Source organism: Mangifera indica, chromosome 14, assembly GCF_011075055.1.
Source record: "Mangifera indica cultivar Alphonso chromosome 14, CATAS_Mindica_2.1, whole genome shotgun sequence".
NCBI lineage: Eukaryota > Viridiplantae > Streptophyta > Magnoliopsida > Sapindales > Anacardiaceae > Mangifera > Mangifera indica.
In genome coordinates, this window is record NC_058150.1 from 2,130,845 (window position 1) to 2,147,736 (window position 16,892).

At 30.6% G+C, this 16,892-nt stretch overlaps 2 protein-coding genes across 4 annotated transcripts; both read left to right on the forward strand.

The window, feature by feature from the left end:
- The first annotated feature begins 4,868 nt into the window (after positions 1-4,868).
- LOC123196829 (cysteine-rich receptor-like protein kinase 10) lies at positions 4,869-8,284 on the forward strand. 2 transcript variants are annotated; one of them, XM_044610963.1, is made up of 7 exons: positions 4,869-5,924; positions 6,014-6,148; positions 6,228-6,340; positions 6,598-6,808; positions 6,897-7,134; positions 7,586-7,736; positions 7,817-8,284. In XM_044610963.1, the coding sequence occupies exons 1-7, from the start codon at positions 5,108-5,110 to the stop codon at positions 8,147-8,149; spliced, it is 1,998 nt and encodes a 665-aa protein (XP_044466898.1). In that variant the 5' UTR covers positions 4,869-5,107; the 3' UTR covers positions 8,150-8,284. The 2 variants fall into 2 exon arrangements, with proteins under 2 accessions (XP_044466898.1, XP_044466899.1); XM_044610964.1 differs by having other exon boundaries at positions 4,871-5,924; positions 6,017-6,148.
- Positions 8,285-12,628: 4,344 nt separating this feature from the next.
- On the forward strand, positions 12,629-16,121 carry LOC123195634 (syntaxin-22). Of its 2 annotated transcripts, none has more exons than XM_044609452.1 (7): positions 12,629-12,950; positions 13,641-13,734; positions 13,992-14,131; positions 14,447-14,521; positions 15,186-15,343; positions 15,426-15,526; positions 15,755-16,121. In XM_044609452.1, the coding sequence occupies exons 1-7, from the start codon at positions 12,754-12,756 to the stop codon at positions 15,818-15,820; spliced, it is 831 nt and encodes a 276-aa protein (XP_044465387.1). In that variant the 5' UTR covers positions 12,629-12,753; the 3' UTR covers positions 15,821-16,121. The 2 variants fall into 2 exon arrangements, 1 of the variants encoding a protein (XP_044465387.1); XR_006497502.1 differs by having other exon boundaries at positions 15,416-15,526.
- The last annotated feature ends 771 nt before the right edge of the window (positions 16,122-16,892 follow it).

A 16,892-nucleotide genomic window follows, 5' to 3' on the forward strand; every position in this document is an offset into this window, starting at 1 on the left:
TGAATGGCCTCCAGGTTGGGCCCTTTTTCGGCCCGACCTATAGAGGCATAATCCGTTTTTATAGAAGGTTGCGCCTTAGACTGTAAAGTTTAGCCTGCACGTTGACCCAACCCGATATCACACTATTTATAATTTTTTAAAAAATTATTATTTATTTATTATTACATGGGGAATTCAAATAATTAACATTGAGAATCCAAAAATATTTATTAATATTATGAAGAATTAAAAAATAATAAAAAATTATTATTAATATTATGAGAAAACCAAAAGATTAATATAAAAAAACTAAATTTATTAATTATTCATCATTAATATTATGAAAAAAACTAAAATATTGGTTTTAAAAATTAAAAGATATAACAAAAATTAATTAAAATTTTGAAAAAAAAATTAACTAGTCTGCCTGTTAAGGGTTTGGCATGACACAACCCATTATAAAACCGTGTGTGTTGTAAGTTTTAATATTTATGTGTCTGCCAAACTTACAAGGTCTGTAACTATGCAGACCTTGGTCTGGTATAAGCCACAGACATGGTGGGCCAAATCAAAGTCGGCACACCCCATGACCACCTCTAGTTTGTAAAATCATTTTTCCGAGATCACTAGTTTATCAAATCAATAGAATTGCTAAATAAGGTTATAAGAGTGAAAAAATAAAATCCATTTAAAATTTAAACACCACCCTTGTACAATTCCTAAGATTTCAAAAAAAAAAAAAAAGTTTGAACTATCAATATAAAATATTCTACATAAACTTAAATGACCGAATTTTCCTTCATAAATCAAAACTAATAGGGCAAATGATTTTTGCACCATTTTTTTCATGATAAATTTACTCACTTTCTATATTGCCATCTATGATAAGTTCTTCACTTTGTTTTACCTATAACATCAAATTTTGTTCTGGAAATTTAATTTTAAAGATATTGTAAAACTTTACGGACATTAGCCTCGAAATTGTTTGTCAATATATTATTTTTCTTAATTAAAAAAAGATTATGTAGCATGAGATGATCAAATGAAACTTGTCTCATCCTTCATTTATCCATAATAATTCACGTGCCTTCAATGTGAAGCCGAGCATAGAACTTTCACAAACATTTCAAACCAAATCTTGAAAAATACGTACAATGATACAAACTCTGAAAATTTTTTCTTTTGCTCTTGTACATTAACGAAAAAATCCACACCACAAACTTAGAGATCACGATGGAGCAACAGTTGAGTTAGTGCATGTCCCAAAACAACGAAAACATAGCATTTGAAAATCTAGATTAATGTAGTCTTGAAGAATGAGACGACACTGAAAGGTTCAAGAAAATATAACTAAACTTATAAGAGAGTTGATGATAAATAATGCACGTTGTCGTTTATGCATATCAAACAGATAGTCACCAACTATTTGTCCTCATCAGTTAGTTTCCATCAATAAGCTTATAAATGTTATTGTGTTCATACAAAAGTGTGTCCGCATATATGTTCATTAAGTTAAATATACACAGACAATACCTCTTATAGCTTAAATACAATTGTGGAACCCTTACCAACCAACTCAAGCTTTTGTGTCTAAAATTTGAAATATAATTTTGTTGTGATTTTATGTTGTTTATATTGTTTAATGTTGTGATTTCATGTTGTTGTATTGTTTAATATTGTTATAATATTGTATTAATGGTTAAAAAAAATATAGAAATTCAATTCTAGATAAAAACCAAATAAAAAACAAGTTAGCGGAAAGCCAAGGGTTGACGACAATACCAACCCTTGGCGTTGACGCTAAGGGTTGGCGTTGCCACTAATCTGTTCTTCATCTAGTTTTTATCTAAAACTAAATTTTTGTATTTTTTAACTATCAACACAACATTAAACAATACAACAACATGAAATCACTATATTAAACAATATAAATAACAAAAAATCACAACAAAATTATATTTTACATAAAGTCATAAATATAAATCTATTTTACGTTATTTCATTTTCAATTATTAAAAAAGAAAACACAAAATATAAGCTCTTGAATTAAGACTGACTTGAATTTGAATGACATTGTTGTGAAATCTTTGCAAAAAATATGAATTAATAAAAGAAATTTAACAATTTTCATCTCTTTTTCCCTTTTGTTTATATAAATCCTTTATAATTGCTAGCAATTCCTTTCTCAAAATTTCTTTCATGGGATTTATTGATCAATCACATGTGTTTGTTTCAATTTTTTTTTTAGAATCGTAAAGATTCTTTCTTTTGTTAGAAGGATAATAAAAAAGAGAAATAATTTCTCTATATAAATAATGGCATTTTAGAAAAAGAGAATATCATTATGGTATTTTTGTTATGTGTATAAATTGTGTGTTATATATGTATGCAGAAAATGGCGAAAATGTTCAATATTCCCCCAAACAAGGCCTTGAATTCAATAGTGGAGTTGGAATTGTCCAAGCGTGGCCCCCACTCCTGGGTAGTTGACTCTGTTACAAATGAGAAAATTTTACCAGCCCTCTTAGAATAATAATAATTCATCTTCATGATTATTTTATCACTTCAGTCTTCAAAAATATATGAAATTACGCATATACCACTATCTATGAACGGTCAATTTAAAATATTCTATATAAACGTAAATTACCGAATTCTCCTTCGTAAATAAAAAATAATAGGGTAAATGATATTTGCACTATTTTTTTCTTGATAAATGTTTTTCTTAATTTAAAAAAATTATTTTGACATTTGTATAATTCATTCATAATTTGTTTAATGTTTCTTTGGAGTGTGGGAACTTAAGATATACGTTATTTGAGATATTTTGGCTATCAAATAATCTAGTAATTTAGCTTAGCATTAAATTTCTGAATGATATTATTTAATAAATAAATAAAAATAAAATTATAATAAATTTAAATTTATTTTATTAAGCTATTAACATGATAAAGGTCATAATTAAATTACTAAATAAATCAAATAAGATAATGTATACTTTCAACCAAACCCCATTTTAAATAGGCGAAAAGACTTATTCCTACTCAAATTTGTTGCATACCTAATTTAATATTTATTAAGTATTAAAAACTCAAACTCTTACATATGGCTGATTAAATCTAACATAGTCAATTAGTTTTAGGAGTAAAATTATTATTTAACCCGAAATATTAAAAAATATAAAATTTTATCATATTTTCCCTTATTTTTTAAAATTAGCAACTTCCCCCACTAATAATTTTGAAAAGTAAAATTTGAAAAATGAACTTTTTCCCTTACTAGGGTTAACATTTTTTGGTGTTATATGTCCAATCTTTTTTTGACTATCAATGGAATCTGTCTTTGGAGAAAAGATATGGAGATGAATCTTCATATGCTATGATGTTTCTTCGTCTAGACGAAGACGCATCTTTGTCTAGATCTAGACGAAGATGATGTCTTCATTGATGTCGATGAAGATGAGCCAGAGATGATGAAGAACGGGAAGAGAAGATAATCGAAGATGGATTGTGTCAATCTTGGGAAGAGAAGACAGTTGGTTGGAGAAGAAAGGTTGTTGGAAAATTTTACATCTAGCAAGGGGAAAAGTTTACTTTTCAAATTTATTAAGGGGGAAAGTATAGTGTTTTAGGGTTTCGAGGGGAAAACGAAATAAGTTTTATATTTTTTAATATTTCAGGTTAAATGATAATTTTACTCTTAGAATTAACTGGTTTATTAATTTTAATAACTAATAGAAAAAAGTTTGAATTTTTAATACTTAATAAATACCAATTTAGGGATGCATCAAACCTTAGGTGGAAATAAGTCGTTTGGCCTTTTAAATATTGAAATGATGAATTCCAAACTTCCCTTTTGATTGGCAGGGGTAGCATTAGAGCTAACAATTTTTAACACAATTTGTTAACCTGATATGATATAATATGAAAAATATCAGATTAAGATTGAGTTTTTTAATACAAAATTTATTTCACGTGAACCCAACACAACACAAAATTAAATTTGATAGTGTTAGGGTTTACACGAAAGTAACCTGATACTATCTGAATCATTTTGAATATTTTTAAAAAATTTTTACTTTAATAGAATTTGTTAGGGATAAATTATAAAAAAATATTAAAAAATAATATCAACAACAGTTAAAATCTTTATAGATTGTATATATTTGTATCTTTATATAATTATAATTACTCTTATTATCGTTTATTTTTATTTAAATATTTTTATTTTATTATTAAATAAAAAAATTGATTTGGTTAGTCAGATTATAAACGTCTTTTAAAGTTTTTACTATTATAATTATATGTTATATTTGTATAGTAAGAATTTGAAATATTTACCAATAATTTTATCTTTAAATAATTATAATTACTCATATTATTTTTATTTTTATTTAAATATTTTATTTTATTGCTAAGTAGTAAAAATTTAATTTGGTTAGACAGACGTGTTTTAAAACTCCTAATATGTAAATTTGTAGATCATTTGTTAATAAGATAAAATATTATATTATGTGTTTTATTAATAGTATATTGAGATAATTTAGTAAATAAATTAAAATAATAAAAATACTTTAAAAAGTGAAAATAATAAATAATTTTAAATTAATTTGAATTAAACCAGGTTAATTCAAATATTAAATGATTGAGTTAGAATTAAAAAATTTTAATATAATTATAATTTGAATCAAATTAAAGGTAAAAGGTTTTAATACCAAGTCTAAATTAATACAATAGGAATCCTATGTGTTTGACACAAACTCCCGGGTCTAGTAGCATTGTCTTTTCAACTTACAGCGTGTAAGGTATGAACCATCCAAATCAATGTCTCCATTTTAATTTATGAGTTCACAGAAGCAGTTATCCTCAGAACGCCCTGCTCCAAAAACAAACTGTACATGGAGCAAGTCAGACAAAGCATGATGCATTACAGTACGACGTCAACCTGCACTGGACTTACAGTGACAGACCCACTGAAACGAACAAAATTGATTTTCAGCCAATGGCAATTGCTTATTTTTTCTCTGCCTGTTTCTATGGCTGCGCACAAGTTTGTTGACTTTTATGCTTAATGAGTTCTTCCTGCTTGTCATCTTCTCCTCTCATATTCTCACCATAAATCTCATCAAATGCATTATATCTCCAAAACTTCGAGAGCTCTCTGCCACGGAAGAATAAAAATGGCGTCCTTTAAGTTTTTTGTATTTTTTCAGTTTGTTTATCTTCTATGTTCTCTGGTGAGTTCGATCAACGCATTTGAACCATTTTACTATTATCACATCTGCCCGAACACTTCTACTTTGGCCATTAACAGCACTTACCAAACCAGCCGAAATCTTTTGCTCACTTCGCTTTCTTCCCATGTCAACCCTAACGGTTTCTACAACGACACCAAAGGTGACGGCAGTAACAAAATTTACGGCCTCTATCTTTGCCGTGGTGATGTCAATTCCAGTATCTGCCAAGGCTGCGTCAGTTTCGCCACTTCGGATGTAACAGAACGTTGCCCTCTTCAGAAACAAGCTGTGATATGCTACGACGAGTGCCTTCTACGTTTCTCTAATGAGAATTTTTTCTCTATAGTGGCTGATGACGAGGGGTTCATGATGGCTAATGTCGACAGTCTTCCAGATGCAGAACGGTTTAGCGAGTTTGTGAATAGAACGTTGAACGAAACTGTAACTCAGGCTGCGAATTCGCCGAAAAGGTTTATGGCGCAAAGGAAAAATTTCACAGCCTCCCAATCAGTTTACTTTCTTGCACAGTGCACACAGGACCTTTCGAGTTTTGACTGTAACAGATGTCTTCAACTATCTATTTCACAGTTGCAGATGAAGCGAGAAGGAGGAAGACAGCTGTTTCCGAGTTGTTTCACCCGGTATGAACTGTACCTATTTTACGATGAAAACGTGACGGCGGCTCACCCGCCTGTGACACCACCAAAAGGTAAACTCGAACACAGTTTGAATCAGGAATTAAAATTGTTGCTAAAATATTCATGAATTTATATATCTAATGAAATTTTCCTGTTTTAGCAGGAGGGACCATTCTCCCTCCTTCGGTAATCATTGTTATCGTTATTGCTTCGACTGCTGTGGTGCTTTCCTTTGTTGGACTTTGTCTCGTTAGGAGAGGGAAAAAGAACGGCGATATACGGGCATTTATTTTTGGTAAAGTTACTTGATTATTAATCTAAACAATATTATTAATCTTTGATGTCTCATCGTCAATAAACCAATTTTTCATCAGGGAATGAAATTATGAAGTCCTTGCAATTCAATTTTGACGCAATTAAAGAAGCCACAGACAATTTCTCAACTGAAAACAAATTGGGTGAAGGTGGATTCGGTGAGGTTTACAAGGTATAAACAGAACCAATATTGTTTGTACGATAAAACTATGGAGTCCCAAGTTTAAATATACAAATGAATATACATGTTATGTGTATACTGTATGATTAAATAATTTTGATTTAATGATAAAGTAATATTCAATTATATATAAGACATTATGTTATACCTATTTGTGTTTTTAAATATGGGTATGCATAGCATTTGCTCTTGTTGTTATATGTTTATGCATATGCATGATCAAGTGATTGGTTAATGAAAATTCTCAGGGCATGCTTCCTGATGGACGAGGAATAGCTGTAAAGAGGCTATCGAAAAGATCCTGCCAAGGTTATGAAGAATTTATAAATGAAATCGTATTGGTAGCCAAGCTTCAGCACAGAAATTTGGTTAGGCTGCTCGGTTTTTGCTTGGAGGCAGAAGAGAAGATTCTTATATATGAATTTGTGCCGAACAAAAGTCTTGATTGTTTTTTGTTTGGTCTGAGCATTCTCTGTGAATCCACTCACTCTTCAGTTCAATTTCCATTAAATTCTGGTTCTGAAATCAATTTACGAACTTTATGCAGATCCTGAAAAGCAAGGAGAATTGGATTGGTCAAATCGCTTCAAGATAATTGGAGGCATTGCTCGAGGATTGTGTTATCTGCATGAGGAATCTCAGCTTAAAATTATTCATCGTGATCTTAAAGCTAGCAATATCTTATTAGATGAGAATATGAATCCTAAAATTTCAGATTTTGGCATGGCAAGAATAGTTGGAATTGATGAATCGCAAGTAAACACAAACAAAATAGTCGGGACTTAGTAAGTTTTCTCTTCAAAAACTTTAATGGTGTAGTTAGAGATGAGATTAGGCAAGATACAACTGAAAGTTTTATTTTTCGTCTCCGTCTTTGATACGGAGATGACAAAAAAATTTTATTCTTTGCTTGTGGGAAATTTTTTTCTCTTTCCCCTCCCAGTTCCCACCATTCTCTTTTTCACTAAAAAATAATAAAATAAAATATTTATTATACGTTAGAAAATATAATTTAATAATTAAAGATTTACGGAATATGTAGAGGAGATGATGAATGGAGAAGGGGATGAGATGAGGATAATTTTATCCTTGTGTTGTCCCTATCCCATTTTTATTGGAAATTTCCCTCCCCGTTCGAGAAGGCATAAGCCAAAGATCTGGTTTTACAGGTTACATTGTTATCTTTATGAATGGTCAATATATGCAGCTAATATTAACATGTTTTCTTCACTATAGCGGTTACATTTCACCAGAATATGCTGTTCATGGCCAATGCTCAGTGAAATCTGACATATATAGTTTCGGAGTTTTAATTATAGAGATTATTACTAGCAAGAAGAACAGCAATTTCTATGTAACAGACGGTGTTGAGAATCTCATGAGCTATGTAAGCAAAAGAAAGATTTTCTATTTGCTCCACCTTCGTTAAGAGTCAACATCTTTCACAAATTTGGGTTAATATTGCAGGCTTGGAAACATTGGAGAGATGGAACGCCAATGCGATTGTTGGATTCAAGTTTGGCAAATTCTCGCTATTCTAGAGATGAAGTAATCAGATGCCTCCATGTGGGTTTGTTATGTGTACAGGAAGATCCAGCTGACAGGCCATCAATGACGACGATAGATCTCATGCTTAACAGTTACTCTGTCACTGTCCCATCTCCTCAACAGCCGGCATTTTACCTTAGCAGTACAAAGGAAGTGATCAATACAGAAGATTTTTACTCCGATCAAACCACAAGCAAGTCAGCGCTGTGCTCTGTGGATGAAAAATCCATCACTCAAGTATCTCCTCGATAAAGAGGGATGATGGTTTATGAACTTGTCCTTCGAAACAAGGTGATATATTAGAGCTAAGAGGAAAGTGGGAAGTAAAAACTTTATTTGAATCAAATAATCTTTTTAAGAGTAAATTAGAAGAAATTCTTAATTTAATGACTGATCTCACTAATTTTGATATTCTTTTTACTAATTATCCTTATTTTACAACTCAGGTGATGACTTGTGTTTCAGAGCAATACCTGTTGTCAAATCGAACAATTATTTCTAATTTCTCTTGTCAAATTTAGCTATTATTTCTAACTTTTATTACCAAATCTTTAAACTTGAACGTATCAAAAGACTTGTTTCCACCGGAGGTAAAATGGAAATCCAAACACATACTCTTTGACTTTTTTTTTTTAAATCTAAACTTTTATTTATAAATAAAATTTTATTAATTTTTTTTAAAATTAAGATAAAATTATTATTTAATAAAAATTTAAAAAATTAAAATTTTATTATATTTTTTCTCTCTAAAATTTAAAAAGTGATAAGTTTCTCTTTAAAATTTTGAAACTGTTATTAGAAATAACAAAATTCATTATATCAGAGTGCACTAATTTTCCTTCTTGATTTATCTCTTTTTACCGATCAAATCTCACCCAACGATGACATTGATTTCTTTCGATGAAGATGAAATCATGTTCGTCGAAGGAAAACAATAAAAACAATAATATTCTAAAAAGGAGGCTGGATTATAATAAAATACGTGATCCTTATCTCTAATATAATATTAATTAATTTTAATAAAACTATATGTATATATTTTTAGTATATAATTTGAGTACATTAATAATATATCATCATGTGATTAAATGATTTTGAATTAAAAAAAAAAGTAACACCTAATCATATGATAATACATTATTTATATATCAAAATTATATACGAACATATATATATATGTTCGTGTGTATATATATATAACATTATTCAATTAATTCATTTATCATTTGAAAATTATTTGATGTGAGAGATGCACCAACTAGAAATATGTGACATTTGAGATATCGTGTAAAGGGGATAAACAATGTTGTCATAGTCGGCTATAAAATATAGTCTTCATCTATAGGACCTAGTCCATTTATTTCAAATATAGTGAACTTAAATAGAGGTTAATTACAAGAAGGAATTTACCTGAAAGAACCAAACTCATGCAAGCTTGCCTGAATCTCGTGTTGCAAATTCTAGAGAGAGATGGTAAACTTTATCGAAACTATTAATTGTTTTAAAACCTTAAAAAAAACTTGTTATTTTTTAAACTTTTAATAAAAAATTATTAAAATTTAAAATTTAAAAATATATAACAAAATTTCAATTTTTTAAATTTTTTAATAAATAATAGTTTTATTTTTATTTTTAATTAATTTTTTTAATATAATTTTGTTTACAGAGTGAAAGTTTATATTTTTTAAAGTTTACAAACACGAATTGGAGGTTACACTTAACCATACGTTGGGACCAAGTCTTTTGGCCTTAAACAGTTTTTTCTGGCTGTCCACCGCCGCTGATGACTCGACTTAAGTCTGCCGTCTCGTATATTTAACGGTCTTTCAGGAATAGTTGGATTGGATGATTGCTTCTTGGCCACTCATGTTTCACATCCTAAATCTCTTGACTTTTCTTCTGGCCGTCTCCCGCCCGCTGATGACTCGACTTGAGCCTGTTGATTCGTAGGTTTAACCCTCTTTCATGAACAGTTGGATGATTGCTCCTTGACCACTAATGTCCACATCATAATCCCAAAGAAATGTCATGATTCAAGAAAAAATGTGATGCATGATAATATAGAAAATTTTTAGAGCAAATGTCATTCATGATAAGCATGGAAAAATTCTCGACAATGACGGAAGCAAAAATTTTGTTATGAAAGTCTACCCATATGTCTTATCTTGAAATAATATTTAATCGAATACTAAATTTTATATCACAAATATTGATTTTTTAATTATAACACAAAACACCACCAAACCAATTTAATAAATACAAATTAGTGTACAATTCACCGTGTGAAGTCATGTAAAGAAAAACGAGAAAAATGAAGTTTACTTTCTTTGAGAAAGACAATTTATAGTCAACAGAGCATCCCATAACTAATTTCATTTAGTTGAAGCAAACTCTAATCCGCATAATTGAATAAAGCCCAAAGACTATTTATTATTTAAGTTTTAATCTACTCTCAAAAACATACTCACGATAATTTAAAAATTCAAACACTGACTTATAGATTAACTTCTATTAAAATTTTCAGTTATAAATAAGGATAAAATCATTATTTTATCTTTTATATTAAAAATATAAAATTTATATCATTTTTTTTTTAAATTTTAAAATATGACATTTTAATCCAGCATCTCAACTTTGAAAAAGTGACATTTCATCTCTTACAAATCTTTAAGTTTTCTTCTCTCCAACGACAGTAACGACAATAGCAACGATGACACCCATCATTCTCCTCTCTTCTCTCTCTGCCATCGTCGACAACGTCCCAAGGTGGATGAAGAAGCACTGATTCGAAGAATCAAAGATGAAAGAATTCAATTTCTCTAGCACCAGTGCGACAAAGCAAAACCAGCTTCGTTTTCAATCGATTCAGCTCTAGACGAAGACAAATTGCATGACAGACTCTTTTGTCTGAAGCTGATTCTACGAAAAGTGCGACGAGTTTGAGGTAGAAGGGAGGAAAATGCGACGACAACTTCTTTGTCTTTGATTCATCACATCGATGTTTTTTCGTCTGTCGTGGGACGTCGTCAACAATGACAAAGAGAGAAGAGAGGAGAATGATGACTATCGTTGTCGCTACCGTTAGAGAGAAGGAAACCTAAGAGTCTGTGGAGGTGAAATGTCATTTTTTCAAAGTTAAGAGGTTGGATTGAAATATCACTTTTGAAAATTAAAAAGAAAAATGATATATTTTTAATATGAAAGATAAAATAATAATTTTATTCTTATTTATAATTAAAATTTTTAATAAATATTAGTTTATAAATAGATATTTAAAATTTTAAATTGTTATAGGTATATTTAATATTAGACTAAAACTTTGATGAAAAATAGTCTTTTGGCCTTTACAATAACTCTATGTCGTGGAGCAAGAGTTACTCTACTACAACACGTTGAGAAAGAAATGACTGAGGAAGAATTCAGGAAGTGAAGTCTATCGTGCAATATTCATTTAGACACGGCGATGTTAGGCCATTTAGTTTTAATAATTGTTCAAGAGTTGTGTGTAGGGATTCAAACATTTTATTAGAAATACATGATACTGTGACAATTCTCAGGGCATACTTCTGAATGGACAAGCACTTGCCTTAAATAGCCAAGCCCCAGCACATACGTTTGGTTAGGCTGTCGGGATTTTGCTAGGAGAACAAAAGCAAGTCTTGATATTACTTTTTTAACCCAACACCTCCTAGCCGGGGATTTCCTAGCTATTACCGCTTAACTTACCCTTAAAATCATTGTCACTTGGTTTGTGATATCATTTTTGTGTTGTCATTAAAGATGTCAAGGGGTTTGGGTCGAATCCTTTTTTGACCAACAGGTTGTGCTCTAAAGTTTAACTCATGAACTGACCTGATCTAATATAATACTATTTATAAATTTTTAAGAAATATTAATTATTTATTATTATTTAGAGAATCCGAAAAATTAATATTAAAAATTCAAAAGTATTTATTAATATTATAGAAAATTAAAAAATAATAAAAAATTATTATTAATATTATAAGAAAATCAAAAGATTAATGTAGAGTATCTAAATAGATTAATTATTTATTATTAATTTTATGAAAAAATTAAAATATTAGTTTAGAAAATTTAAAAGATATAATAACAAATAAAAAAAAAACATAATTAACAGATTTGTAGGTTAAAAGTTTGATACAACATGATCTACTATAATGTAATGTGTGTTACGAGATTTAACATTTGTGTAAATCAATCCAATCCACAAGATCCATTATTATATGGGCTTCAGCCCGACATCCAGCAAGCCCATTGTCACCTTTAATTGCCATTGTTGATTTAACATCATTTATTTAGGTTTAAATAAATTTTTTGTTGCCATCGTTAATTTACCCGCTCGATATGAAACCATGGCACTAAGATTGTAATATCGTTTTTTTTCTGGGATCACTGGTTCATCACATCGTTAGAATTGCTAAATAAAGTTAAAAAAATTAAAAAAATAAAATGAATTTAAAATTTAAACATCACCCTTAAAAAAAAAAAAAAAGGAAAAAGTTTGCTGTTGGGCTTTCAGACGGCCCATCACCATCATTCGATCACGTAACAAAAAGTCGTTTCTCCTCCGGCCAAATTCAATTTATTAACACCAAACAAGAAAAATAATTATACTTTTATTCATTGCCAATCCCCACCACACACGTGTAATGTCACTGGGTCCACGTCACCGTACAGATTACACAATGCTTCGCTCAAACAATAAAAATTAAATTACATCAATAGTTTCCTTCCCCTTTTCTCTCCCCATAATTCTCGCCGGGGTTCTCTTGTATTCCCGTCGCGTTTTTGAGGAATCCGTATATCCGAACACCGGCTTTCGAGGTATAAGAAGAATGAGCTTTCAGGATCTGGAGGCGGGCTGGTCCGTTGGCTCATTGAGGAGAGATTTGGCGAATGGAATTGCGAAGCAAGACTCCACGCAGGCCGTCGCTTCTGGAATTTTCCAGATCAACACCGCCGTCTCGACGTTTCAACGACTTGTTAATACGCTTGGGACCCCCAAGGATACGCCGGAGCTGCGTGAGAAGCTGTGAGTTTGCCCGTCTGATGTGAATATTTTTTTGGTTGAATTATGAGAAAATAAGGATTAAGGGTTTGGTTTCTGGAATGGCTATGGATTATTTAGGGTATAATCGTGACAATGCATTTGAATTTATTTTTATTTGAGAAGCATTTTTTTCGAATAAGTATTTGTGCTGAAAATATACAAACATTTGAATGGGTCTTCTTTAAGGTTTGCTTAAATTATGGTTTCAAAATTTACCTGAAAGCTCCTTGAAATTGTAAAAAATTGTTATTAACCTCTGTTGAAGGTCGGAGACTTTGCTGAAACCACTGCAATTAGACCTTAATAAATGAAGCTTAATCAACAATGGCAACACAAAATGAAATAGCACGCTATCCTGAATTGTACTAAGTATGGGTAATTTTTAACGAGATGCTGCCATTATTCTTGTAAATTTGCTGAGAATAGATTGTAGAGAGATTGATGGTTATCACAAAAAATAATTACCTGTGAAAAGATTCAAATTTAAGTGGCTGATTTTTTCTGGAGTCTGTAATGCGTTAATTTATACTAATATTTTGCAAAATCATGATATCTTCCCCTTATTCTATATCTTGCATGTCTATCATTCGTCTCTTTACATTTTTATTTTTCATTTATATGAATAATTTTGCTCTTTGAGGTTTGTACTCTTAGACTGATTTCTATTGACAGACACAAGACAAGGCTACATATTGGGCAGTTGGTAAAGGATACTTCGGCTAAACTAAAACAAGCTAGTGAGTCAGATCATCGTGTTGAAGTTAGCGTAAGTATGCTTTCCTGAACACTAGTTAATTGGTTATAAATGCACAACTCTGTCTCTAGCTGCACACACACACATAGCTAATTTATGCATGTTATATGTTTAAATTACTGTTGTTAAAATTCTTTATTATCTACATTGAACATGGTAATGCAAATCAAAACTTATAATTTGTTCTAATGTAAACAAATTTTGTGAGGCCCATGTACTAAAATCCTTAATCTTCTTAAGATGACCTTTACTAGTTTGTATAATCACAGGCAAGCAAGAAAATTGCAGATGCTAAACTTGCAAAAGATTTTCAAGCTGTTTTAAAAGAGTTTCAGAAGGCCCAGCGGCTTGCAGCTGAAAGGGAAACAGCTTACACTCCTTTTGTTCCCCAGGCAGTTCTTCCTTCCAGGTATGTGCTGTTGCAAGTCCCTTGTACATGGCTTAGTTAGACATCTTCATGTGTTAGTACACACATCGATTGCATGGAAAACAAACCAATTATTTTTGTCAAGTGTTGTAGTTTAAAAAAAAAAATTGTGAAATCTTCCAATATTGATTTAAAAAAAAAAACTAAATAAAAATTTGTGTGTTGATTACTTTGTTGTTACTGAGTGGTTTCAAGTTCATCATCTGATTGTTTCCAATTTTTAATCTTTCAATTCTTAATCTTGCCATGCATATTTTTCTCATTTTGTGATTTTTTTTTTTTTCGTTCTATATTCAGCAACAAAGCCCAGGAACTAGACATAAGTTCAGATAGGAGTGAAGAACAGCGTGCTCTTCTTGTGGAATCTAGAAGGTGAGTTTCTCTCTTTAATTAACTAGTAAATATGCTTTTTCAAGTGTTGCTTTGCTTTCTTTTCTGCTGCAGTGGTATTTTCCATTGTTATAAATATAAAATAAATAAAATTATGTGCCCTCCTTTTTTTGTAATTCATATTCTGCATTACAGAGCTTGGAGTTTGTTATTTAGATTCAAAACCTTTGGACACATATTTGCTACTTTGAAGCAAATTGTTTGTTTATTTTTAATGTTGAGTTAGATATGAATTATATAGCTAAATTTGACAAGACTTTGTTAAGCATGCAGTTGACCTTTTTCATTTTATTTAAGAAAGGAATTTTTATGTCTGGAAATTTTACCACCTCCATGTTCAAGGGTTAAATTTTTTACTTAAAGATAATTTGAAATAGAATATATAAAGGACATTGTGTTTCATTCTCACTGTAAATTGGTTTCACCATTTTTATTGCCAAAAGAACTAAAGGATTGAATATCTTAACTTAGTCTTTATAACATTTCACAAAACCTTTGTCTAAGTGTTGTTGTACTGGTACATTCATTTCATGAAAGTTGAACTTACAATCTAGGCTATGAATAATTGATGATGTTTATCTTGTTTTCTTTGAGAAATAGACATCAATAAGTAGAACCTTAACATTTCAATAATTTCTTGCTGCAGACAGGAGGTTTTGCTATTAGACAATGAGATTGCCTTCAATGAGGCGGTCATTGAGGAGAGAGAGCAAGGAATTAATGAGATCCAGCAGCAAATTGGTGAAGTGAATGAGATCTTTAAAGATCTTGCTGTGCTTGTCCATGAGCAGGGATCTATGATTGGTATGTCATCTTCTTGTCTTTTATTCATCACTCCATTATCATCCTGGATCATGTTGTTAATAGCAATAATAGCATCTTGCAGATGATATTGGGACCCATATTGAAAATTCTCGTGCAACAACTGCACAGGCAAAATCACATCTTGTGAAAGCAGCAAAGACCCAAAAATCAAATTCCTCTCTGGTAATTTACTAGATTTAAATGTTCACCTGATTTAATTAACATCAAGATGTTGTTGGGGTGTAAAACATCATGAATGCACTTTTTGTGCCCTTATTGGGATGCTGTAATTAATTGACCTACTTGAACTGTCTTTAGAAAGGGCATGTTTTTTGACAAATGAAAGGAACAGTTGCCTTTATGTTTAATAAACAGCATTCTTGAGTTAATGCATTGTTCATGTTTCTGCAGGCATGTTTGCTCTTAGTGATATTTGCAATTGTGCTCCTCATTTTGATCGTAGTACTTGCAGCTTGATGAGAAGATTAATCCGAAAAATGTGAGTGGAGAGAATATCCAAGATGTGGTCGGCAACAAGAGGGTAATCTGATCAGTCATACTAATCTCTTTTGATATTGTCGTTTCATTGAAACATTGTCCTCCTCACAGAGGAGAGCGTTACAGTTGTTGACTGAGTTAGTACATAATATGTGACATTCAGTTGCATGGGATGGGGGGTGTCTGTTGTTTATTGCACATTGCTGAAGGGTGTTGCGGCTTGTTATGTAATGTGTTTTTGGGGCTTTTTAAAATTATTAATAACAAAATATATTGATTCTTTTGGTTTTCTTATCATTTATCATTCATTTTGTGATTTTTTATTGCACCATATGAGTGTAAGGTTAAGAAAGCCTTTTTGTTTTATTGCCAAGCTGCAGACTTATCATATGTTTTTTCTTTATACACAAGTTGGAGTTGAGAAACAGTATTGTTTGGTTTTTTAACTGGTTGCAGATTGAATGTGTGATATCCAATTCGACAGATAATTTTAAACTAATTAACAGAAATTTATAAATAAGTAAAATTTATATCAAAGCTTATGTGACTTACAAATCTGACAACCGTTTTCTCTGGTTTTGAGTTGAATGCTTGAATGTCACTTTTCTCTTGCTTGTGGTTTGTGATTTTGACTTGTGAAAATGATTATTAGTAATACTATGTATACCCATTTAAAATATATAAATATATACGTATTTATTAGTGTTATTACATTATTAAATATTATTTTATTATTAATTCAAAATTATCTAATTATACGAAGATACATATAAGTGTGTATTTATTTATATATATAAAATATGAAATATAGTTTTATAGTTTTAAAATAGGCCAGCACGTGAAATGATACTTCTTCCTTTGACATTTACTGTGTTTTCATTCTTCAATTGCTCATGACTTTCCTCTCTCCCTAAAGAAGTCTTAGGATTTATTAATTGAAATTTTTATTTGTTTTCACTTTTCAGTGCATATTGCCATATTCGGCTTTGAAAATACGAAAACAATTGATGAAGATAAATCTCGATTGACAAAAATTAGCTCATCTTTATTC

Coding starts and splice junctions, on each gene's coding strand:
- LOC123196829 (XM_044610963.1), top strand. CDS start 5,108: ATGCATTATATCTCCAAAACTTCGAGAGCTCTCTGCCACGGAAGAATA. Junction 6,809..6,896: donor TCTTGATTGTTTTTTGTTTG/GTCTGAGCATTC, acceptor AACTTTATGCAG/ATCCTGAAAAGCAAGGAGAA. Junction 7,737..7,816: donor TTGAGAATCTCATGAGCTAT/GTAAGCAAAAGA, acceptor TTAATATTGCAG/GCTTGGAAACATTGGAGAGA.
- LOC123195634 (XM_044609452.1), top strand. CDS start 12,754: ATGAGCTTTCAGGATCTGGAGGCGGGCTGGTCCGTTGGCTCATTGAGG. Junction 14,522..15,185: donor CTTCTTGTGGAATCTAGAAG/GTGAGTTTCTCT, acceptor TTCTTGCTGCAG/ACAGGAGGTTTTGCTATTAG. Junction 15,344..15,425: donor TGAGCAGGGATCTATGATTG/GTATGTCATCTT, acceptor AGCATCTTGCAG/ATGATATTGGGACCCATATT.